This window comes from Aquila chrysaetos, chromosome 24, assembly GCF_900496995.4.
Source record: "Aquila chrysaetos chrysaetos chromosome 24, bAquChr1.4, whole genome shotgun sequence".
NCBI classification, from domain to species: Eukaryota; Metazoa; Chordata; class Aves; order Accipitriformes; family Accipitridae; genus Aquila; species Aquila chrysaetos.
Window position 1 is genome coordinate 530440 of NC_044027.1, and position 23656 is coordinate 554095.

General features: G+C 41.6%; 2 protein-coding genes and 1 long non-coding RNA gene across 18 annotated transcripts in view; 1 reads left to right on the forward strand and 2 right to left on the reverse strand.

Annotated features, from left to right (window-relative positions):
- The window catches only part of PHTF1 (putative homeodomain transcription factor 1), a 32341-nt gene extending 23648 nt beyond the window's left edge, over positions 1-8693 (forward strand). For 9 of the 10 annotated variants that reach the window (XM_041119580.1, XM_041119574.1, XM_030001003.2 and 6 more), the window contains 11 exons: positions 673-840; positions 920-997; positions 2014-2223; positions 2645-2773; positions 3203-3475; positions 4173-4304; positions 4503-4589; positions 5486-5641; positions 6051-6146; positions 6791-6916; positions 7339-8693. In XM_041119580.1, coding sequence (XP_040975514.1) covers positions 673-840; positions 920-997; positions 2014-2223; positions 2645-2773; positions 3203-3475; positions 4173-4304; positions 4503-4589; positions 5486-5641; positions 6051-6146; positions 6791-6916; positions 7339-7359 — 1476 coding nt within the window. In that variant the 3' untranslated portion in view covers positions 7360-8693. The remainder of the gene's footprint in view (positions 1-672; positions 841-919; positions 998-2013; positions 2224-2644; positions 2774-3202; positions 3476-4172; positions 4305-4502; positions 4590-5485; positions 5642-6050; positions 6147-6790; positions 6917-7338) is intronic. The other variant, XM_030001005.2, reaches the window with a different exon arrangement.
- On the reverse strand, positions 50-6154 carry LOC115335400. The gene is made up of 3 exons (XR_003921424.1): positions 6142-6154; positions 2391-2396; positions 50-157 (listed from the first exon to the last, which is right to left on the reverse strand). It is a non-coding gene; the product is annotated as an uncharacterized LOC115335400 (long non-coding RNA).
- A 223-nt stretch (positions 8694-8916) lies between the features above and the next one.
- The window catches only part of MAGI3 (membrane associated guanylate kinase, WW and PDZ domain containing 3), a 75315-nt gene continuing 60575 nt past the window's right edge, over positions 8917-23656 (reverse strand). For 4 of the 7 annotated variants that reach the window (XM_041119572.1, XM_030000994.2, XM_030000996.2 and 1 more), the window contains exons 16-21: positions 21243-21428; positions 17584-17686; positions 17343-17475; positions 16693-16836; positions 14301-14439; positions 8917-12076 (exon numbers count right to left, since the gene is read on the reverse strand). In XM_041119572.1, the coding sequence (XP_040975506.1) occupies positions 10977-12076; positions 14301-14439; positions 16693-16836; positions 17343-17475; positions 17584-17686; positions 21243-21428 (1805 nt within the window). In that variant the 3' untranslated portion in view covers positions 8917-10976. Of the gene's footprint in view, positions 12077-12548; positions 12639-14300; positions 14440-16692; positions 16837-17342; positions 17476-17583; positions 17687-21242; positions 21429-23656 lie in introns of all 7 variants that reach the window. The other 3 variants (XM_030001000.2, XM_030000999.2, XM_030000995.2) reach the window with 3 other exon arrangements.

The following is a 23656-nucleotide window of genomic DNA, read 5'->3' on the forward strand; positions in this document are numbered from 1 at the left end:
ATATCCTCTCAGAGGGGAGGCAGGAAAGTAAAGACTGAAACATCCCTTGGGAGAGAGAAAGACAGGAACTAAAGCATCATGACCTCTGTTGAAATCTCTAAAACATAAAACTTTGTGGAGTTACTTTTGAGGCTCCTCTGGGTCGGTAAGGTGTGAACTCCCACATGAAGAACTTAACTTAGATTAGAATCTGTGTGGGACACTGTAGTACTATGCCATCCCAACTTCTCTATTTCTAGGCATTTGGAGAGGAGCAGAGCTAGGTGTAGGGGGACACATCTCATGATTTGGGCCTGCTAGCCACCAGCTTGTAGATGCATCTGTTCTCCTGGGCTTAAGGTTGCTGGTAAGATACAGCCGGCAGCTGCTGCTGCCTCTTCCTGCCTTTGCCCCAAATCCAACCCCACCCTGCCCAAGATTGCCTCTCATTACCTCTGTGGCAAGGCAAGGGTGGGGGTAAGGAGCTAAAATTTGTGACGTCTCTGTGATGCTAAGTTGGATTCTGTTTCTGCATATTCTATGGAGACCATCTTCTGCTGGCTTTTGCAGGTAATAAGAGATTACTGTGTATACCAGTGTAGCAGCAGGACTGGCTTTGAACCTTTGGTTTGATGCAATTCAGGCTGGTCCTTTATTGGTGCCTTCGTCTTATTTTGACTGCTGTATTTCTAGGATGACTGCACCAACAGAGGGGGCGTTTCTGATGAGCTTTCGAGTGAGGAGGATGCTGAAGCAATGGCACAACGGATCTTGTTACACCAGAATGTAGAAGGGGCTTCCAGTGACAATAGCTATGAAGAGAAGAGGCCTCTTGTTTCTCTGAACCAGGCTGTCTCACAGGTACTCATGTTGAATTTATGCCATTTTCCACACAATTTTTTGCTGTGGATAATGAGCTGGTTTTCCTTTGTTTTGGCAGGTCAAGCAAGCCCTGAAAGGTGCCAGAGACTCTGATAGTGTCGTGGAATCTGAACTAGAATCTACATTATATAGTCAGGTATGGTTATAAATTCAAGAGACAGCTTTACTGAGCCTGGCCAGTGCAGGGGCATCCTCCCCATCAGAACAGACCATTAGTAAATGATAGTGCTTCTGCATCTTCAGGTATAAGGTGTGGCCTCCCTCCCTGCTTGTTTGCAGCTTGTAAACTTTGTTCACAATTGTGAGTAGGCTACTTTTTTTTTAACAAAAACAAAACAAACAAAAAAAATCACTCTTATTGGCAGTGTAGTATGGTCCAAGCTGCCTCTAATTGCTCATGTTCAATCGCTACCATTGCTCTTGTGGTTTGGGTGGCAGCTCTGCATTGTAGCTTTTAGGCTAATAAATTTTGATTTTAAAATGAAAGAGTAAATCTATTCTGTGATACATACTCATTCACTCATTCACTTCAGGGTACTTCAGGACATGGTTTAGTGGGCTTGGTTAATGGTTGGACTTGATGATCTTGAAGGTCTTTTCCAACCTAAATGATTCTATTCTATGATTCTATTACTTCATCTTGTGCCCTGCCACTCCCCCCACCTGAAAATAAAGTAGAAATAAAATATATTAATATCAAATTATAAATATAAAAATCTATAAATAAATATAAAATGTGAATGAAATTTTAAAATAGATTATGCAAAAGCCAGAAAACTTTTCCATTAGAATGAATAATTCAATTTTTATTTTGTAAAGTTGGGAATAGAGGTGGGTAACTAATGCTACCTGTGTGCCTTCCTGCCTAGAAATGCTGGTTGCAAAAACTATCACTGAGTAATACTGTTCTTAACAGTTTGCACCAGGTGGGCATGACTGGGAGTTCCTACCTGTGTGCCTTCCTGCCTAGAAATGCTGGTTGCAAAAACTATCACTGAGTAATACTGTTCTTAACAGTTTGCACCAGGTGGGTGTGACTGGGAGTTCTCAGCTGCCCCTGGAAGCTGATTTAGCCGATTGCTGGGGGGGAGGAGGACGTGGTTCTGCAAACGGTGCAGGGCTGTGCTGTGTAAATTTTGCTCTGCCTCAAAGGACATGAGGTCCTGCATTAGTGTGGGATCCCGGAGCTGTAGTGCAACCCGGAGAGACTCAGAAAGTACGCGCCATGACTCTGAGACAGAAGACATGCTTTGGGATGATCTGCTTCATGGGCCAGAGTGTCGCTCATCCTGCACCAGTGACAGTGAGGAAATGACTGTGAGAGGTACCAGGCGGGATTTGAAGGAAGACGTTTTCCAGCAGGTTTGTTGATTTGTATCCAGTAGCTGAGAATACTGTGAAAGATTTCCACATCCCCCCTCTTTTTTTCCCTGTTTCAGGTGCCCCTCTTCCCCCCCCCCCCCCCCCCCCCCCCTTCTGTCCAACTAATATGAGACACACCTGAATGCTGTTGGTCTAATATGAGCAACCTAATGCTGGATGAGCCCATTGTGTCAACTGTGCTAATCACATGGAAGTCTGGAATGATCTAAATAGTATCAGTGATCAACTCCTTCCTCCCCACTGGTATTATCTGGACCACTGCAATCCCAAAACAAAATACTTCACCCAAAGACAAATTTGGAATCCCCTTCTCAATCTAAATACTTTCTAGGAAAAAGCATTATTTAATAGCGGGACAGAAATAGATTATACACCTTTTGCATTCTTTTCTCTTTTATAGAACCATTTGTTTTGGCTGCAGAATACAAGTCCAGCATCTGCAAAAGTGAGTGCACTGATCTGGGAAGGGAATGACTGTAAGAAGGTGGACATGTCTGTGCTGGAGATCAGTGGGATTATCATGAGCAGGGTAAGAGGGCTGTAAGGCATTGCAACCTCTCTCCCTCACACTTTAAAAAACCACTACCAAGAAACATGAAAATAGCTATACATGCAAATATGAGGTGCGGTATAAAACTGGTCCTTCCTCAACTGCAAATACAGTTGTCCCAAATGTTCTTACTTCAAAATTGCATAAACCAAAATTTAGGAGGTCCTGCTGAAGACTAATCAGAGCTGATTATTGTTGGCTGTGTCTGCAGTGTGCTGAAGGTGGTGGTTTTATTGAGTAATTGATTGTTGTTGGTTTTGTACTGAAAAGGGTGGAATTATTTTAGGCCATGTCCTTTGAAGGGAAGGGGAACTGAAAGCTTGATAAAATTAATGCTGTCACAACACCTTGCCTTTTCCTTGATGCAAAACCCCAGGTAATCATCCTATTTTTGTTCCTGCTTTCCAGGTTAATGCCTACCAGCAAGGAGTGGGGTATCAAATGCTGGGAAACGTCATCACCATTGGATTAGCGTTCCTACCATTCCTCTACAGACTCTTCCGCACAGATAACCTGGAGCAGCTGTGCTCCATTTCTCTGAAGGAGCTTTTGCACATCTTTTGTGGAGCACCTGCTAGCACCCCTGTCATTGTTTTGTCTGCGATCAACTTCCTTGAAAGACTTTGCTTAACCTGGATGTTTTTCTTCATGATGTGTGTTGCTGAGAGGACATACAAACAGGTAGGTTTAAATGTGCTGTTCCCTTTCATGAACCCTGAGGCAGGTGTTCTACCAGAACCATGCTTCCCGAGACACAGGCAAGACAAGCATGTCTTAGTGAGCTCAGGTGTCAAAGCTGGTAAGATGTCTGAGAAGTTTAGGTAGGGAAGTCTGGTAAGACTCCTATTCATCAGTCACAAACTTAAACCTGTCAGTACCCTTCCTGACCCCTATGCTCCCCCTCTTACCCAGCCCCCAAGGGAAAAATAACATTTTAACATCTTGAAATGGCACTCTGCATGGAAGTGAATGCTTCAACATGGAGCTGTTTGGGGAAAAAGCAGCAGCCTACTTAATTGGCCTGTTCTAAGATGGAGCATTAGATAGTTGGCTACATCGTGTTCAGCTCCCTCATCACTGTGGGCAGTAGCTTTGTCCAAGTGGCTGTAAATGTTGTGTGGTAGGCAGGCTGGTGTTACGGTTTTAGCGAGAGCTCTGTGGCTAATCGTGCATAGCAACAGCAGTTCTACCTCTGCCATCCCATGATGACTATGGTTATTTATCTGAGAGGTCTTGCACTGAGGTCCCCTGTTAGGCTCCCTCAGTGTGCCACAAGGCTAACCTTTTCTGCCAGTTACCACTAAGCAATCCCAAGCAATCTTTTTTGGTTTAGACTAATTTACATTTGTGTGTGTATGTTTTTGTTTTTAATTTGCAGAGGTTTTTGTTTGCCAAGCTTTTTAGTCACATTACATCTGCTCGGAAAGCCAGGAAATATGAAATTCCTCACTTTAGACTCAAGAAGGTAGAAAACATTAAGATCTGGTTATCCCTTCGTTCCTATCTAAAGGTCAGTTCTGATCCAAGATTTGATTATTACAGAGAGTGTAACCAAGTCTCTAGGTACATGTACTTTACCTCACTGTTGTTTGGCACTTCAGACAGCACTGCTTGAATTGTTAAACAAGTACAGCTGTTTGTGGTGAGCCTTGACTTCACAGCTCTGCATCCAAGCCTTAGACCTGACTCAGTGTCTTTGTTTCTGTAGAGGCGAGGCCCCCAGCGATCTGTGGATGTTGTTGTATCATCAATCTTTTTACTGGCTCTTTCAATTGCTTTTATATGCTGTGCCCAGGTGAGATTTTAACTTTGTTTTTAAAGAAGTAGGTGGAAAACTCCCAAACTACTGGAGGATTTTCTTTTGCCAACCTACAAAGTGCTTGAACTGTAGCTATTTGTCTCCAAAGTAACATGGAGTCGTTTCCATTTTTATAAGCTTTGTAATGTTTAGTGGGCAATAGATACTCATTCTCTATGTTCACAGGACATCTTACTTAAGAGGGCTAATTGTAGCATCCTCTTTAACCACTGTTGTTGAAAAGCAGGTCCATAACTATTACTTACAACTTTTAATCCTTCACTAAACCTTCTGTTATAGTAAGCAGTGTTAATGCTGGAACTTTTCTTGGTTTCTTTGGTTTTGGCAAGAGATTCGTTATAATGTTTAGGCAAGTTCTTGATACCATGAAGATGCAGTGGCGGTAGCAGTAAGACTGATGATTAGTAGATACTGAGTCTCACTGCTGTGATTGCTTTTGTAAGCCACAGGTTTCTGGAGGAAGTAATGACAATCCTAGTCCTGCTATATTAGACCCAGTGAGTACATACTGGGAAAGGCAGAATCAGCTTAGCCTGGCTGTGGTGGTCTGAGGCTGCCAGTGGGACAAGCACATGTGAAAGGAATGACATCTTATTGCCTGTTAATTGGAAAGAGGAAGAACAAGTGTCCTTTTCTAAGTAGAAAGAAAAAAAATCAAATTCCAGGCTAAAGCCAGGTTGGAAACCAGGCCTTTTCCTTTAACCTAGTTACATGAATGAATTACAGTTCAAGGGAAAAACTGTCAGTAGCTGTAGAGCATGGATGGATGTCTGTTGAGAAGGGGAGTAAGGGCAATGCTATTGCGCTTTTCCCAAGAACAGGCATGTTACTTGTTATTGACATTGGCACTTTTTTTTTTTTTTTCAATACAGGTTCTTAAGGGTCACAAAACATTTCTGAATGCAGCTTACAACTGGGAGTTCCTGATCTGGGAGGCAGCACTTCTTCTTTTTTTACTACGTCTGGCATCTTTGGGCTCCGAAACCAACAAGAAATACAGTAATATTTCAATCTTGCTCACTGAGCAGGTATCTCCATTTAGCTTATTCTCCCTTTGGCTTTGTGGCTTGCTAGGATATAATTACTGCATTTCAAACCAGCTTAAAAAGTACTGGAATAAAATTTTAAAATTTAGAGATCAACCCTTGTGCTGGACAGAAGGTAACAGAACACTGTACAGCTGGGGAAGGACAAGCTGTTAAATGTTTGGACAGACTCAAATTCTAAAATTCGAGGTTATTTTGTCTCTGGGTTAACACGTTAGCCATGTCAGTTGGAAAGGAACGATATTCTCACTGCTAAATTCCTGTCTCTTGATACATCACTTCTTTAGGAGTGAAAGTAGACTGGAAAAAATGGCTCTAATTTCCCTTGGAAATTAGTTGGGGGCTAGTGCTGGAATATTCAACATCCAATCTGTTAACGTCTCTGTCACAGATAAACTTATACCTAAAGATGGAGAAGAAGCCAAACAAGAAAGAACAGCTGTCTCTAGTAAACAATGTTTTGAAACTATCTACAAAGCTACTAAAGGTAAGCTACTCTCCCCAAAAATACAGTTGCTAAATTTTATGGAAGCAATCACTGTGTGTTTTTGCTCTTCCCATTTCTCTTGTCTTGATTAGGTAAGTTTGTGAGAACTAAGGGAGGTTTTCTGTGCTTCTATAGCTATGGTATAAGATAAAGCAATAGAAGACCAGTGTGGTTAATTAGTGCTGCAAACATTTGGTTAGTAGTGGCTTAACTATGATTTAGGTGAGTTGAGAGGCTAGTATGAATGTAGCATGTCTCCTTACTGCTTGAATCTCGTTCTCCTTCAGCAGCTTCGATGTTGAAGCTTGTTGACAGTAGCAGAGTATGTATTTGGAAATGAAAGAGCACAAAGTCACAAACTAGCCTAGACAAATTCTACAGCCTGTTGTGTCAAGCTCTTGTTATGCAGCTAGTGTTGCTACAAAGGGGACTTGCAGATTCAGCATGGCTGTTTGTTAGAAAACATTGAGCTGCGAGGCCTGAAATAGAGTGGGAATTTCTGTACATACATTTAAGAAAGGATACAGAGGCAGTACATGCTTAGCAACGTCTGCCAGAGCACCAGTACTAAGCTAAAAGTCAGAGGATTAAGTGCTTCTGGTATGGATGAATGCTAATGGACTTTTTTTTCCCTTTTACTGCAGGAATTAGATACTCCATTTAGGCTGTATGGACTGACCATGAATCCACTAATCTACAATATAACACGTGTTGTAATACTCTCTGCTGTCTCAGGTGTTATAAGTGATCTTCTAGGATTCAATATCAGAGTAAGTATAACTCCTGTGCAAACTAACAGGAAATGTCTTGTAGGGGTCACTTTTGTACCATTGCCAAATTCTTCCCACCCAAGCAGAAGAAAGGTTGTGGGTTTGAATTAGGATCCCTCTACAGGGTAGTTCAGAGAACAGACCATGCTGAATGACTCTCCATCCCCTGAGCCAGTTTTTTTGGGGGGAGGACAGGACTGACAAAATTTCAGCGCTGTTCAGGTCTTCAGTGCCCACTTAAAGCTGTTTGTTAGTCAGAATCCTGGGTTCTTTCCCTTGGGAATGAAGACACAGTCCTCCTGTGGCTCACACTTAACAGAGCTTGCTGAGCAGAGCATTCAATGCATGATGGGCAAAAGAGACTGTCTTACCTGTAGATGAAAAGCATTCAGACCATACTCACTCTTAGTATCTCTTTTTAGTTATGGAAAATTAAACCGTGAACTGACCAAACATCAGTGCTCAGCCCTCTCTGCCAGGAAGACAGACCAGAGAAGATAACCAATAGCTTGGGCAAAAAGCAGAGGTACTCTCAAACTACGGAAAACTGTAATTACAATTTTTTGAACGGATTCTCAGTTATGTATCAAAAGCCCTCCCTCTGCTTTACTGTTCTACAACATACAGAATAAGCTGGTCTAATCAGTGAAGTCATCCCATGGCATGCATACACAGCAAAACAGAATTAATGGGGCCAACTACTAGAAGCTGGCACTGAAAATAGATGGAACTGTGTGGGGCATCAAACACTGAAAGCCATACGAAAGCTCCTACTGGAGGGACACTGGTGATTGCTGCAGGTGCCTTGTTTCTGTAAAGCCTGAATCCTGTGCATTTGACAAGTGATGAGTCAGCCCTCCTGTTTCAGTTAGCATCATCCTTTTTCAGAGAGCTCTGGAGCTATACTGAAGTTTTTCAGTTTGTGCATCCTTCTTCAGAGTTCTGCTCAGACTGGTAATACTTAGATGCATTTATCTGAATGTGCTGAACAGTGTTTCTTAAAAGCTCAGTGTGCTTGAGGCTTTGCCTCTTTATCCTGAACTACTGCAGGAAGCAGTGAAATTTGGTCTGCATAAGATGAATTCTGCCTCCATGTTGACAGTTAAGCAACATAACAGACTCCTGCTGGCTGGCTTATGTTGGGTGTGCTGCAAATAAATGATGATCATTTTCTGGAAAGCATTAGTTACATGAGAACAACCTCACAACACACACTGCTACCAGTAAAGCATTTATCAACTATGGAATGTTTTGCTCTGTTTGTTCCCTCTAACACCTCAGTTATGCTTTGCCTGGGCTGTGTCCTGAGGGCATCTCAGCATGTCTCCTTCTGACAGCCAGCTTTGCTCAGTGGTGTTGAGCAGCTGTTGCAGCTCTGCACTGCAGCAGTGCCTTACACTGGAATACCTGAGGAAGAAATCTGTTGTGAGAATCAGTTTAGTGGAAGAGATGTGGCAAAGACTTCCTCACCCAAAAGTAGATCAATGTTTAGAAAGGGCATAGGACAGAAAAAATGTTTTAATGACATCTGTAAAGCTTATGTTTTCCTTAACTGACTGCTACCTTCTATTTATTAGTAATGAAAAAAGCAAAAACTGAGGAACTTTTCATAGCTTCATTCTTTCACATAAGGGGTAAGATGGTATAAGAATTTTTGGTAGTAAATTGTTTACAGCTATTTTCTGTACAAGGAAAAGTTGTAAGATGTAAAAGGAGATGACAATTTTATATATCAAAATGTACAAATAAACCTACAGTACAAATATTTCATCATTAACAACTGTTTCTACATGACTTAATGATTTTTATAATACCTTTGTTGAACATCTGTTATTTGAACAGAGTCAAGGAAACTGCCAATAATAAATTGCATTTGTTTTCCAGAAGAGTATTATGTTTGTGGGTAAAACCTCGGTCAGATTTAGCGGTTCAAAGTATCACACCACTGAAAGTCAACCAAGAATCTGTTTTATACAGTGCAGAACCAACAGGCAAAGAACTGGATTTTCTTTTTAATATCTATATAAAAAATAATGAGCGATTTACAGGTCTCTCTCTAGTCAGAACCTCAGAAGTATGTATAAAGGTGCTGTACAATATATAAACATTTACACCCAGTACATCCATACATTGCTTAGCATTCCAAGGCCACATTGCTAAGTCATCTGATACAGTAAGTACAGATACAAGTTCTATGGAGGGAGAAATCACAGACAGGTAAGACACTAAATCAGGTCACTAACATATAGAAAAAATACAGGGGTAGCTGATGACAGGGAAATAATTTCAGTGGTGCTAATTCATCTTTGTATAAAACATCTGAAATTTGTTACTGTACTCAGTGGTTAGGGCAAGTGCATACAACTCAACATAAAACAATCTCTTGTTAAGAATACATGGTTAATATCTACACAGGCTACTTCAAAGTATTAAATATTTTCACAGTCATACTCCACAACACGGAGTATTTGTACGTATTATGCTACACAGCAAATCTCAATAGATCATCCAATGTCAAGCAGCAGAGCACAGTTCAGATCTGCTTTAAAGCCTATTTAATTTTCAAAGTCTTTGTTTAAAAAGCTGTTTGAGTAGTCATCAGTACTTCTAAAGAATTTAACTCAGAACTGATTCACTGTGCTTCACTAAGCTTTAAAAACATTAAATGTTTCAAAGCCAGAACGCAATATTCACTCTTTCACTTTCAAATAGCAAATCGTATTAGTTTGAATTTTAACATGAGTAAGTAAAGCTTGACCTTTAACACTTCTCTCCTTCTGCAATCTGGACCAATGGGCTCCTTTTACCACTTTTTTGCAGTCATTAAAAACCTAACATGTCAGGAAGTCATCACTAAAACCATGACTAAAATAAAACCCTTCAATTTATGCAGTCTGCTGTTCTTACAGCTGTAGGACTGATGTGTCAGTAAATTCTGATGGCAACACTCCTCTTTTAAAAATAGGTATTCTAGCCCAAACAATAGATATTAAGTCTCATGTACCCTGTATATCATCCTATTTAGCACTCTTAGAACAGATCACACATTCAAAGTAAAATATGGGAGACTTCTAATATACACAGGCAAGAACTTCATTTAAGAAGCTGCTATGGCAGTTGGTTCTGTCCTAGAGGTCAATTGTTATCTCTACACAGGGAAAAAATCCAATTCCTAACTAGCATTAAGTAAAGATGGGACTTCAGTATACAGCACCACAATGAGGCTGAAAATAAATATGCACTCATTGCTTATGTTTACAAAGAATGCTAAGGATGACACAGTGCCACAAGTGAAACCAAAGGAATTATGTTATTTAACAGAACCCAGAATTTTCTCTTTTCAGACACATGTTTGCAAAGAGTTGTTATAACCATCCTTATGAATCAAGAAAATAAAGCAATTTTGCTGTGTTCATAAAAAGCAAAATTACAAAACATTGATTATGTCAAATATAATTTTTATCTACACAATTCTGTATTAGGTATAAAAATTTAAGAAAAACATCAACTGAACAGCAACGGGCTCGTTTGCTGCCCTAGAATTGATAGAACCAACTCACCCATCTTCTTACTGAACCAGCAAGAACATGTGTATTTCCTTATGTAAACATGCAACATGCTCTTGAGAAAATACCCATTTCAAACAAAACCTTGCCTTTTCTGTGACTGGAATACATACAAGAAGGATTAGATTGACTGGATACAGTAGCTAACTTGGCACAAGAACAAGAAGTGAGTCATGATCACATTGGCAATATAGGCATTAAATAATTTTGTTCAGAAACTCACAATACTATCTGAGAAAGCCGTAGCAGTGCAACGTTGAGAGCAGCAGAACACCGCCTTCAAAAGGACAAGGGGACAGCAGCTTATGGAAGAGTTTCATTTAAGCAATCCAAAAGGTCCTTCATGCAGCTTAGATTAATTTAAGAACGAATCAAATACTTTCCACCCTCTAACCAGTTTCTGAAAAAAATGACAATTTTGTGAAAAGAAACAATGCTTTTAGATGACCAGTATTAGAAACTTGATTAAAACATGTTCTAAAAAAAAGTGTCAGTCAAACCCGTTTTTCAGCCACACCTGCTGTTTGGGTGACTTTACATGCGCTTGGTACCCTCCAAGGTCCAGGAGTTATTGGTGTTTTCTTGACTGGAGAACTATTCTCGGATTTGGAAATTCCATCATCTTTGGTTTCATTGGGTAGCTCCATGTGTCTCTCTCCGTGTTGTCTGTTCAGCATAAGCATCTCCTGTGTTTCTAGCCTTCTTTGTTTCTCCATGGAAAGCAGTGGAATATTGGAAAGACTGGAAGTTTTGAATCTGCTGGAACTTGGCTCTCCAGAGTTTGACTTCTTTGTTTTTTCATCTTCAGATATGTTTCTCATAGAGTCACTGAATGGAAGATGATTCTCATCAAATGCTGCATGTTGTCGTTCTGGAGACCACCCTTCCATCTTTCCAGAAGTCATCTGCTTCGTGTCTTTCCTGGTGACTCCTGTTCTACCGTTTCCACCTTTCAATTGCTCAACAGTCATCTTACCACCACCAGTTGTTCTATTCTGATATTCTTGTAACCTGCCTACCCTTTCTACATTTTCTTGCTTACTGAGATGCTTTTGGGGACTGGCAGACCTTCCTTGCTTTCCACTGGAATACTCTTTTTTCTTACTATTGTTCATCCCAGTTTCTGTGTGTTTATTCTCACTCTTTCTGGAACTGTCAGATTTATGCAAGAGATTGCTGTAGGTTTTTTCAGGGTCCCCTTTTCTGGGGCCATGGAATCCTGTGTGAAGATGCCCCTCAGCAGCCACTAACTTTTCTGGACTTGCAGATCTGTCTCTTCTGGTCCCTACTTCCAAACTACCTGTTGTGATTTCAAACCCAGGGCTGGAGGGACATTCCCATCTGTTCTTTGTTCTCTGGGGAGAAGACTGAGGCTTCATCTCAAACTGGTTTTCAGTTAAAGTGCTTATCTTTTCAGGCACAGTGTTCTTTGCTTGTTCCAGTTTCTCAGACAGCTGAACTCTTGTTAAAGCTTCTCCTGGTACTGGTAAATAACACACTTCAGATGGGGAAGCAGAATGTGAAGATGAAGATAATGGTGACTGTTCTTCATATATTACATTTGACGAAGATGGATTATAACTATCCCAATCACCTGGAAATGAACAGTGAGAGATTTGACTAAATGACTTAGACAAACAAACAACAAAAACCCACTAAATATTTTAGAAATGTGCATACTACTGAGGTTCCAGGATGTTACATGAAATCTTCAGTTTAACAGACTATGCAGTGGCATACTCTTGAAGTCTTAGTCAGTTTTCTATATTGCATTGTTCTGCAACCTACAACCACCATAAGGATGTGATTTAGGAAAAAAACTTGTGCTTAGAATGCTGGCATGATCCCTGCGGGACTGACACCATCTTGTATCAGCACAACTTTAGAGCCTACACAGCAAAATTGCAAAATAGAAAGTCCCTGACCTACATTGTTTAATACAAGAAAACCAAATTAACTGAAACTGTTATGCTAAAAGGAAACTGAAAACAGTGAAAAGTTGAGGTTATTCATAGCTTTGCACTTTAATAATAGGAAGAGATGAAACACAAGACATGCAGATTTACCAAGTCTTTAAGGAAAAACCAAGAAAAGCACTGAAAGCCCTTAATGTTGCTCAGGTTTCACGTAGGGACACAGACTGGAAGGAGCCAAACCTGAAGGAGGAAGAGAAAAAGCCCAGAACTACATACCAAAATCAGAGTACAGCAAGCAAGATTTCAATCAGAAATGTATGATTAACAGCAAGACAAGAGGCAACAAAACCCTTCCCCTCTCCACCGTTGCTCATCTAATCTAAGTTGCTTAACCTAATCTCAGGCTGCACTTTGGACAGAGGGCTGGACCAGATGGTCTCCAGAGGTTCCTTCAGACTCTTCTATGATTCTGTGTTTCTACCTCAGACTCAGGAGATTTCCGTGAACAAGAGGGCCAGGAGTGATTCCAGGCAACTATTGCACAGCCCTCATAGTGCAGGATAAACACCATTTATCAGTGCTGAAATTATACCAAGCTTAAATAGCTATTAGTAAGGAGAGAGCTGGAGGTGCCCTCACACTGCCTCCCTCTCTTCGAGCTTGTAAATGCTGATTTTAAAGAGGACCTCAACAGAAGCTCATCGGAACACTAGGAAGACTATATTTAACTTTCACCCTTAATGACAAGGTAATTCAGTGAGAGAGACAAACCCAGCCAGCCAGGAATCTAGCAAGATGGCACAGAACAGACTTCGCAGTTCACAGATGGGCTGTTTCCGTGCCATGCGCTAATTCACTGATTTTACTGTGCTCTGCAGGTTGGAACAGTAAGATGTTACGGGCCATCTTCTAGCTCTCTGGAGGAAAGAAATGGAGAAAGTTCTAAGCAGATTTTACCCCTTGAGTGGATGCCAGTTGCTGCCTGTAAATGACTGAACACAACAAACTATTTGGTAGTTCAAACTGTGTTTTAAAATTTACAAAGGATAAACTCATGGTTGGTCACTATTATTGAAAAACTCTTCGTCAGAAAATGTGACCCTACAATTTAAGAAGTTTACCATCAGAATCTTGGTGTCAGCATCAAGAGTTAAAAGACTAAAACGTGTACTCGGAGAAAAAGTGTGCTTTGCTTTAATATACTGCCACAGCCACAAGTTTTTTTGATTTGTAGTTTCAAAACGTTTCCTAAGTTAGACTCAAAATCATAATTTCTGTGCTCTGTAGCTAAACTCAGAGCTCCTGCAAGCATTTGCTTTTCTGTCCTTTTTTTTTTTTTTTTTGGGGGGGGCGGGGGGGGGGGCTCACTTTTACTTTCCTGTTGTACATGCAGAATTCACACCTTTATAAACAAACAGAATCCATTTTGAGGGCAAAGCTGTCTCGCTCCCTGCTTTCTGAAGTTTTGGCTTTGAAAAACAAAGCATACCATAATTTAGAAGGCTAAAAACAGTGAAGTAAACCTGTACAAATAATATTCTTAATAATGTAGGCATTTTGAACTGAGTACTGCATCATAGAGAATTTTAAGTTAAATTAAAAGGCAATCAGTGTTAATTATCACATTTGTATAGGAAAACTTGATTAGCTTGCACAGAGCTGAGAAACTTATTACAATTACAAATATGCAGTAATTTCACACTGTATAATATTCCTAGGTACTTGTCATGTGTTAATTTTACCAAAAATATTTCTTATATTTTAAAATAAATAAGAACACCTGCACAGCTTTCAAAAAGGAAACTGCTAACTATTTCAGTGAACAAGCACCAAAGTCTCCTTATCAGACTGTACTCCATTGCCATGAACCCTCAAAATGAAACAGCACTTGAGATGACGTACTGTGATCTGGTATCAAGCCAGTCCCTGGTCTCAGCAGCAGCAAAACTTTATTCCCTCCAGCCTGAATCAGCTCAATGGCTCGTGTGTGAGTGATTCCTTGGGTGGGTTCTCCATTAATTTCAACAATTTGGTCACCAACCTGATGAGAAAAGAGCAACCGGGTTAGTCTTTGTGAATCTCTGACACCATAAACTAATTTTTAATTCAGAAAGAAAAAAATATAGGTAAATGCTTTATTTTTCCTCTCATGCTAAAATCCACTCAGCAATAGCAACACAATTCCATGGCCGCTGATCACAACGCAACGCTCTGGCAGTTCAGAGCTCTTCATGCAGGTCATCTGCTCAGCCAGCTCAATAAAAGATCTCAGATTAAACACATCTTCTCTTTATTTACAAGTGATGAGACAGATATAGCCATATGCTTGAATGTATTTTCATTCTGGACCATCATATGGAGGGAGCTTATGGACAAACCATATCAAACCTGGCACCATGTGCCTGTTTAAAGTCACGCTAACCAGGTAAGTAACAGAGCAACTTCTCTACACTTAATGCAAAGCTGAATACTGTCACAACAGAACAGGTTTTATATAAGGAAAGGATTTTTTATTCCAGGTAGGAGAGATCACCACTATGCAGTTATCAGTACTAAGGTCTCTCAGGCCAATTAGCAACTTACAGAGATATTAGGCAGGTAATTACAGTTCACACTAACTTTGCAGGCTGCTGGGAAGGGGTTGGAATAGCATCCCCACAAAAAGGGTCATGAAACCTATTTCGCAATACACAGATCAGCCAATGGATGTCACTAGTGCATAAAATCAGCAGTTTAAAGACACTGCCTGGGCTTTGTCAAATAAACTCTCTCTGCCAAAGAAGGTCACTGGCTGGTTACTCATCGGACAGGACAGGACGCTCCACACCACACGTCGTGCCTCCCGTCACGCTCAGTTGCTATTAACTGGGTGAGAAATTCTTCTTCACTGTCCTAAAGTACAGCCAGAAAATGACACCATTTTCCAGCCGAGGAGGGAGAAACTGAATGACATGGAAATTGTGAATAACCCCATGCTGGGTGAATGCAGCCCCTCTGCGCTCTGCTGGGGACACACAGCACAGCGCTTGCAGCCCTGCTCCTCCACAGCCACCAGCACCAGCCAAGGGTTGCGGAGGGCTCACGTTCCCCAGGGGACACGACCATCCACCATCGCAGCAAACACATCCCTGCATACACGCATCCCCTGCACAGTGAGCTGTGAGGTGCTAAGTGGTGGGAGGGGGCTTTACGCAAGACCACTGAGGACCCACGGTCCGCAGTGAAAGTCAACATGTGGGAGCTGGAGTGCTTTCAGCAATCTCTTGCTATTGTGGTCCCACCACCAACCCCTGCCTTGGCACAGGTCGTCTATGCGAAGCAGAGTGCAGTCAGCTGGGAACCTTTTGGTTGCTCTTGCCCTGAAAGCAAAGCCCTGGAGCTTAGGGTAACAACACTTGAAGAAGCAATACAAGAGAAAATATTCGTACTGAACACCACACTCATTTAGTCTCTCAAGCGTGAGGGGAAAAAAGCTAATTACTGTAAAGAATTAGGATAATAGAAATTAACAATACTTAGAATTTCACATCCAGTTAAGCCCCATAGTGGTCCTAGCAAGAATCTGTGTCAGCCCTATTCTGCAAGCTATAGCACAAATGGAGGCAGAGCCTTGTGCCAGTGGCCGTATGTACAGCGAAGCACCAGGACTGCATGGGGACGGCATCTCACAGGCACCTGGCTCAGCTTCACGCTCCAGCCTCTGAAAATTCAGCTCTGGGCAGTAGTCACAGATGCTCACGTACCATCTACCGTCGTTCTTTGCTATTGTACCCATATATTTTGCTTTTACTACAATATTTGAAAGTGAATTCCTTACACAAATGTTAGAATTAACATAATAAGCTTTGAAAAAAGTTAGGATTGTATCTTCAAACACTGCACAGAACAGCAATAGCACAATGTACACACAAACATTCCTTAGAAATTCACTGACTTGGACAGTGATTCTCCTTTCGGCTTTCTGCTTCACTGTGCAATTTCTTGTCTGGGCTCCTGAAGTATCCTGAGTATTTGCTGCTTACACCCTGGGACATGTACATTATTGTAACTCAAGCATGGATGGACAGTTCATTTTGGACAGCCAGAGCTGTTCATATATTTCTCCTTTGAAAGCCTACCACCACAGCATTTGCTGTCACTGCACAGTAACAGCTGGAAGAAGGGCAGCTGTCCTGATGCTGTTCTGCCTGCTGGGACCCTGCACTCATGAAAGAAAGTTTGTTGCCACTGTAGGTGAATTAATATGCCAAAAGGCCAACTTGATCAACAAATTGATTAGAGAAGACAAACTCACATGTACTCTCCCATCTTTGACAGCTGGCCCATCTTCAGCAAGTCGAAGGATGAATAAGCCCATGTTGTATTCCTTTCCTCCTCGAAGGCTGAATCCAAATCCTCGAGGGCCCCTTTCCAGCTCTACTAGGAAACAGCCAGGATTCTGTGCGGGAAGTCAGAGAAAAAAAGATGAGGACTTGTAGGCAGATTTAAGTATTTGTTTTTCTGGAGAAATGCTTCACACATTTCTGTATTTTGAGAAACGTGCAATTCATGATTTAAACTGAATTAATCACAACTCATGTATGACTACGTATAATGGTTTCATTCTAAGTCTAAACATACAGAACATTTTTCCTTCTAAGTTTTAGATATGCATGAAATTTCTTTAAGAAACCTTGCGAAAGGGTCTGTAGTAGCCCCATTGCAAGCACTTTCTGTTTGTTTTATAATTATGAGTATTCCACTATACTAAAGAGATAATAAAATTTAGAACATGAGCAAAAACATTCTGTGAAACACTTTAGTCCATTTTTATATGCAACTTTTCTACCCACGTCTGACAGGGATATGTTTTATCATTCTGCTTTTGAATACTCTGTGGCAATGTCACTGTAGTGTCTTCATGAACGACTATTTTGCATGTCTCCGCACCCTCTGGACGGTTACCTGTACCTGGGAATGACGGCTACCAATAACTGAAGCAACGCCAGCATCAGACTGCGTCAAGTGCTTATGCTCGGGCCAGGAAAGCCTGTAACTATTTGAAACTTCTTTTCCAGCTTCACTTTCCGTAGCTCCCCTACACAGAGGTAAAAGGATGTGCATGTTACCTTTGCATTAACAACCGCTCTGGTCAAGCTTTTCTACCTGTTCTCAGTTCCTTTTGCCAAATCCAAAAGCACTGTACCTGTCTGCGCCAGAAGGGTTGATCTGTGCTGATCCCAGCGGTCGGTGCTGTGGAGCTGGACTCTGCCGGGCGGAGTTTGTTCCTGATGGAGGACCACGGTGTTCTAATAAATTCAAACAAAATCAACAAAGAGAATTTCCCAAATATAAAGCTAGGCACACTCACCACGAGACCACGGTGACCATCAGTGCTGTGTCTGCTGTTCCTAAGGATGCTACTGCCGCAGCATCTCAGATTGAGCTGAGCCTACCACAGTCACAAGGTGAAGAAGATTTTGCAGGTTCTAACACCATATGCCAGGAACCCAAGTATAGTTCATTGGTTCCATGGAATAAATTCCTAGGAATTTTATTCTTACCTACGTTGCTTTTCCTCAGAAAAACAACACAATTTTAACCGAACTAGACATGACCAGAAGGGTTGTAGACTGTCTGCAAGTTGATGAAGACCAGAAGGGATTAGGGCTAGTCAGATCCATGAAGTTGGTTCAGATATTCAATATAATAAAATTTTCTAAGAGATGAAGAATAATGTCCATTTGAGAACATATCCCTTTTTAAAGGTAAGAGGAGAATGAGGATCTGCAGGAGCAATGAGGATTCAGAGGTGAATACCCCAACAATGGAGGGAAACTGTCAACTCATTTAAGGCACAATGGAGAGTTTGCTACCAGTCAGCTATAGGAAAGGTTATGAACTGGTCCCACAACGACACTGGAGGGACTAGTTCACTGACACGTTATCAAAGAGAATTTTAAAGTGTTTTGCCTTCTCCCAAAGGCTAAATAAAGTATAATGACATTTTAATAAAATCTTTTAAAATAGCTTAAGATTATTTTCCCTTTCACACAAAATACAGTAATTGTGCACTTTACAATAAATCCAGTGCATTTATGAAAAAAACATATTTCGGGATGCAAAATGTCTCTGTTACTTAAGAGTACTGAACCATAGTCTATGCAAAAAGCTGCCTCTTAGCTGAAATGGCAAGTAGTGGCCCAAGATGAACTTATTTACTGAATTATAAACTAATAAACTCCTTTTCCTTACAAGGGTTAAAAAAAAAAAAAAAAAAATCCCAAGCACCAAAACTAGGGATGTTCCAGTCCTCTGTTAGGTGCGTCACATTACTGCATTTCTCTGTTACGAACAAACAAACCCCAGTAAAATATACAAAGTGCTCAAGCATCTTAAGGGAAGGAAAACATAATACATATTATTAGACTGAATTTCTCAGGTATGCAAGACCTCCCAAGTCCTTCACAGGACTGCTTGGTGCTATTACTATGACATGCCTTAAAGAGGTTTTTCTCTAGAGACAAAATGTCAACTTTTACTCCTGGTTTATACTCAGAGTTTTAATTTAGAAGCACAGGCAAGAAAAATGCCATCTGTTTGTACAAATTCTCCAGTTCTCTTTTCAGCCTGCTCTCTTGTGTTTCCAGCTAACACATGACAAAAGCTGACAGGCTCCTGCTTTTGTGAAAAATGTTAAAGAATGTCTTCTGGCGCATGACGTGGAATTCGTTTATTCGTATGAAAAGCAAAGATCACACATCTGTGAAAGCTAGAAGGGAGAGGGAAGGGGTACAAGGCAGTATTTTCGTTGCCAGTCTCAGAGGACAGCACTGAAGATGATGCACTGGGGAACAGCAAACTCTGTTAGGGTTTATGCTTTGTGACGCTGAACAGCTTCTGGCAAAATGGGTATTTTTCTCTTTGGAGCTGCATCTTGCACCTTCCTTGGTGTTAACCACTGTCTTGTGAACCATCTCTGTGAAGCTCAGCTCTCCTCCTGCAACCCAGTGGGGAAAACGCCTGAAGCCCTGACTAATTCACATCCACTCTGGCCTTCTACAGGAGTCTGCTGTAGGGAGGCTTATGCTGTGAGCTAAACTGTACTTCTCCAGATAAATCAAGGAGAATTTTAAAGTGGTGATATATTCCCACTTCAGTGGAACAGGTTCTGCTTCTCTCTCCTTCATTGTCACAAAATTCTTTACATCTGAAACACGCCAACTCCAGCTCCCCTAAGCCACACATTTTTTCTAACTGGTCTCTTCAGTCTAGTTTTATCACCTGCTACAGACTTTTTTTTAAACCTCTTTGTTGATTCTCCCCAGGTTCTTGCTTTGTCTCTATATTTTGGCTCCAAATCTGTAATTGAGGAAGTGGGAAAAGTTCTCACACAGAGTCCAGGTAAGGTCATGCATAAATAAGGGACAAAAATGTTATATTCAGAAAGCTTATTTTGAAAACAAAGCTGATTAAGAGCCCCAGAGAAACAGATCTAATGCAATCAACTCAAACTTCATTTGCATTACAAACATTGCCCTGGGCAACTGCTTTGAGGTGTGTCCCTTCAAACTGGAAAGAATTAGATTTTATAAACATGAAAATCTTAATAGAAAAATAACAATTTATAGAAGTATCACTGCTTCAAGCATTACCAAAAAGGAAATTTGAAAATCTGTAATCTGAAAATTAATTTTCTGTAATTTGAAAATCTGTTGTCTTTGAAATTCTGTATTACAGGCTGAGATAGCGTGTTAAATATTTGCAATGAACGTGAAATTAGAGAATCATCTGTTGGCTTTATTCACGTTCTGGCTTTAGGTATTTATTATTTAAAAGGTTAAGAAAGCCAACTTTCTGCCAAAACAATGATAGCAAGTTTAATTAAACCCACAAGCAGCAATCCAGAAAAATGCAGTGGTAAGCAGGGTTGGAAAACAGCTTTTCTCTTCAAATGATTGGATTTTACATATTTATAGTGAACTGTTTGTGTAGAAACAATACCATATTGAATGCAGTGTTGCATGGGAGCTTTCATTAAAAATATGGTCTCTAAAGATGGGACTTTGCAGTCACAAATACTCACTTTGCTGCTTAGATGACATGGCAGTTGCGTGTGAAGAATTTGCTAGCAGCCTGGGAGGCTCTGCAGGAAAACCCTGAACAAGGTTTTCATGGTGGAACGTGACCATTTTTCAAAGGGTAGTTTTGGCAGACAGAACTACAGGATGTTTCTGTTGTATCCCAGGGATGCAGCATTAGGCAATTTGTGTATTTTAACATGGCAGGAAGGAAAAACTCTGAGTGCCTAAATGGAGAGGATCTGGAAAGCAGGTGTCCCTGCGGCCTTAGAGCACCCTACCTCTGGCTGGCAGAGCCGCTCCAGAGCATCCCGGGGGTACCTGCCTCATCTGGAACAAAGCTCCTGGCAGCGACCGCAGCAGCAAGAGACAGGCACTGTCCAGAGGCGAGAAGATTTTTCTCTCTGAGTATCATCCCATGTCTGCTACAGCTCCCCCAGGAGAGGTCATTTCCCTTTGGTTGAATGCAAGGTCTGGACAGGACATGTTTCCATGTGAGCAGCAGTCTCTCACATGAAAAACCATGAGAATTTCCCTTACCCTGCATCATATTGTTAATACCTGTATCTAATTTTTCAGTATAACCACCTTCGCAGCTGTCTCTCTCTACCCCACCTGCCTTCAGCTCTTCCACAGCAAACAGATGAGCTTCACTTTTTTTTTTTTATTTCCAAACATCTTAAAATACTCCACTTTAAGTGAATTAACCTCAGAAGTTACAAACATCAGACTTTGGCAGTATGGTAGGACCCATCCACCTGCCGGAGCTGCACGCCCTCCTTACCTTCCTCAGCCACGACAGTCAGAGTCACCACGTTTCCTGCGTCCTTGATCAGCTGCACTATGCTGTCATGTGAGAGCTCAACGATAGATTGACCGTTCACCGCCGAGATGCGGTCTCCCACTTTCAGTTTTCCGCACTGGTCAGCTGGGCTCCCATCTATAACTCGCCCAATCTTGTGAGGAATCACTAGGAAATCAAGAACAGGGACAGTGACACGATTAATATTCATGTCAGATAAGTATCACCCAGACCCAGAATTGCCACAGACATCCCAGAGACCGCTCCTGCTCCAAAGGGCGGTACTGCCAGCACAAGAAAAACTTGCAAGTAACAAAGAAACCTTCACTCAGTAGAGTGAATGGAAACACCAAGGCCTGACAGCACGGCCTTGTCACAGACAAGGTGTTGTGCCTAAAGGGAAACACGGGAAGGAAATGGGTCACATCTGCAAAGGGATGAGTAAGGCCACGTGTCCCAGGAGCTCTCTGAAGCAGTTTGTTTTGCCACTCAATGTATTGTTTTCCATTTCACGCATAGACCCCGGAGCACTGTGTGGACTCAGACAGTTATGGACATCCAGTTTAACAGAGTCATTAGAAATCTGGATGCATGGGTTATCTCTTCCTCCTTACAACCAAAAATTAAGCCTTAAATACACTTCAAAAGGAAATCAAACTTCTGCCAGACACTGACTTAGTAACCTGGTGAGCACCTTCAGCAGCGACCCTCAGCACACCCAGGCAGCACAGCAAGATGTGCTTGATCAGCTCTGCACAGACCAGTTCCCTATTCCTGCTCTCTGAGATGAACTTGCACCTGTAATAATTGTCTTGAATTTTAGCTAGCTCTCCTGGCTTGGTTTCCTCAGTTCGTCCCATAGTGACACTCTGCTCTGTGTACAGGCTCCTCTAGAGGCCAAAGCAATGGGGCCAGAAAAGACAAAACAGGGAGAAGGGACTTTTATGAGAAGCAGAAGGAAAGATGACTGCTTTTAGTTACTTTCCCAGAGCAGAACACAGACGCAGGAACGAGCAGAACTAAAAAGGCACATGAAGGGAGGGATGATCCACTCCACCATGGTGCTTCCTCCAGCGCCTCTCCTGTGGGAGAGCACAACCACGGCCCCGGCAGCTCCTGCACTCTCCCCGCCAAGAGCCGTGCTGGTGCTCGGGGAAACATCTTGTTTTACGGTTTGCCGACCCGAACGTCAGCACTGCAGATGGCACTCAGCAGCCAGTGAGATACCATTGCGACGGGAGAAGCCTACCAAAACCTGGGGCAAAAGAGTGGTTCATTGAGCTGCCTGCCTGCTGACGTGACCTCAAAAAGCAGATTCACATTACATCAAAGCACATCAGTCAGCATGCTTTCCCATGCGTCTAGAACAGCCTTTCATTCATCTGGATGCCTGAAAGCACAGCAAAATTGGCTCCTGACCTTCCTAAATCCCTCATAAGGGCTCTTCTGCACAGAACTGCTGCACTGCTCCTTTGTAACTTATTTCCAAACACCTCTCCAGACTGACCTCCACATGTTTGATAAATGCTCTTCCTGGTACTTCATGTAAAAGCCTGTTTGCACCTCCAAAGCCTGAAGTGGGTTTGATGGATACCTGTTTTCTGTAGTTGCTGCTCTCCCAAACATGCTTTTCTCTGAGGGACCAGAGAGGCAAGGAACATTATGCCCCTGTCAGGATTACCAGCTGGTTTTTCAAAACTATGACAGCAAATCTGAAACACTTTCACAGTGTCATCAGCCACCCAAGATTAAAAAGCCATCAAGGATTGTTTTAATGAGCTAGTGCACACAGAAGTTAGTATGAAGGAACAGACATTGATGCCTTCTAGCATCTACCATGAGTTTAAATTTTAATTACACTTCCCTTAATAGACTTTTTTTAAGTACTATAAACCTAAGAGCCAACTGTGAAGAGTAAAGCACTGCAGGGTTGCAGACTCAATTGCTGATTACTTGTTTTAAAATATCCTGGCTTTAGAACAACACAGTAGCTTCATGTTAAACTGTGGCACTGAAAAGTTCTGCACAGCACAGCCTGTGGAAGCACCAGCATCTCTTTTCCTGTGTGTTAGAAACAGCCCAGACCACAGGGCTTATGTTTTCAGCACTGGAATTGGTTTCAGTTGTCTTCTCCTTTCAGTTCTAGTATCAAATAAACAGGGGTTTGCAACAGATCCTCAGACAAAAACGTTGTTTGTAGTACAGTTATATTATATTAGAATACCAATGTTATAGAATAATTCTGCTTATAGCATTTTGTCTTAATATCTGACTGACCAGACAACACACCATCAACCCATGGCCACTCTGAAACAGGACACAATTATCTGCGCAGCATCATGCACAGGAGGGTGACAGCTTGCCCTGCTGCTGCCATGGGAACCCAACAGCAGCTC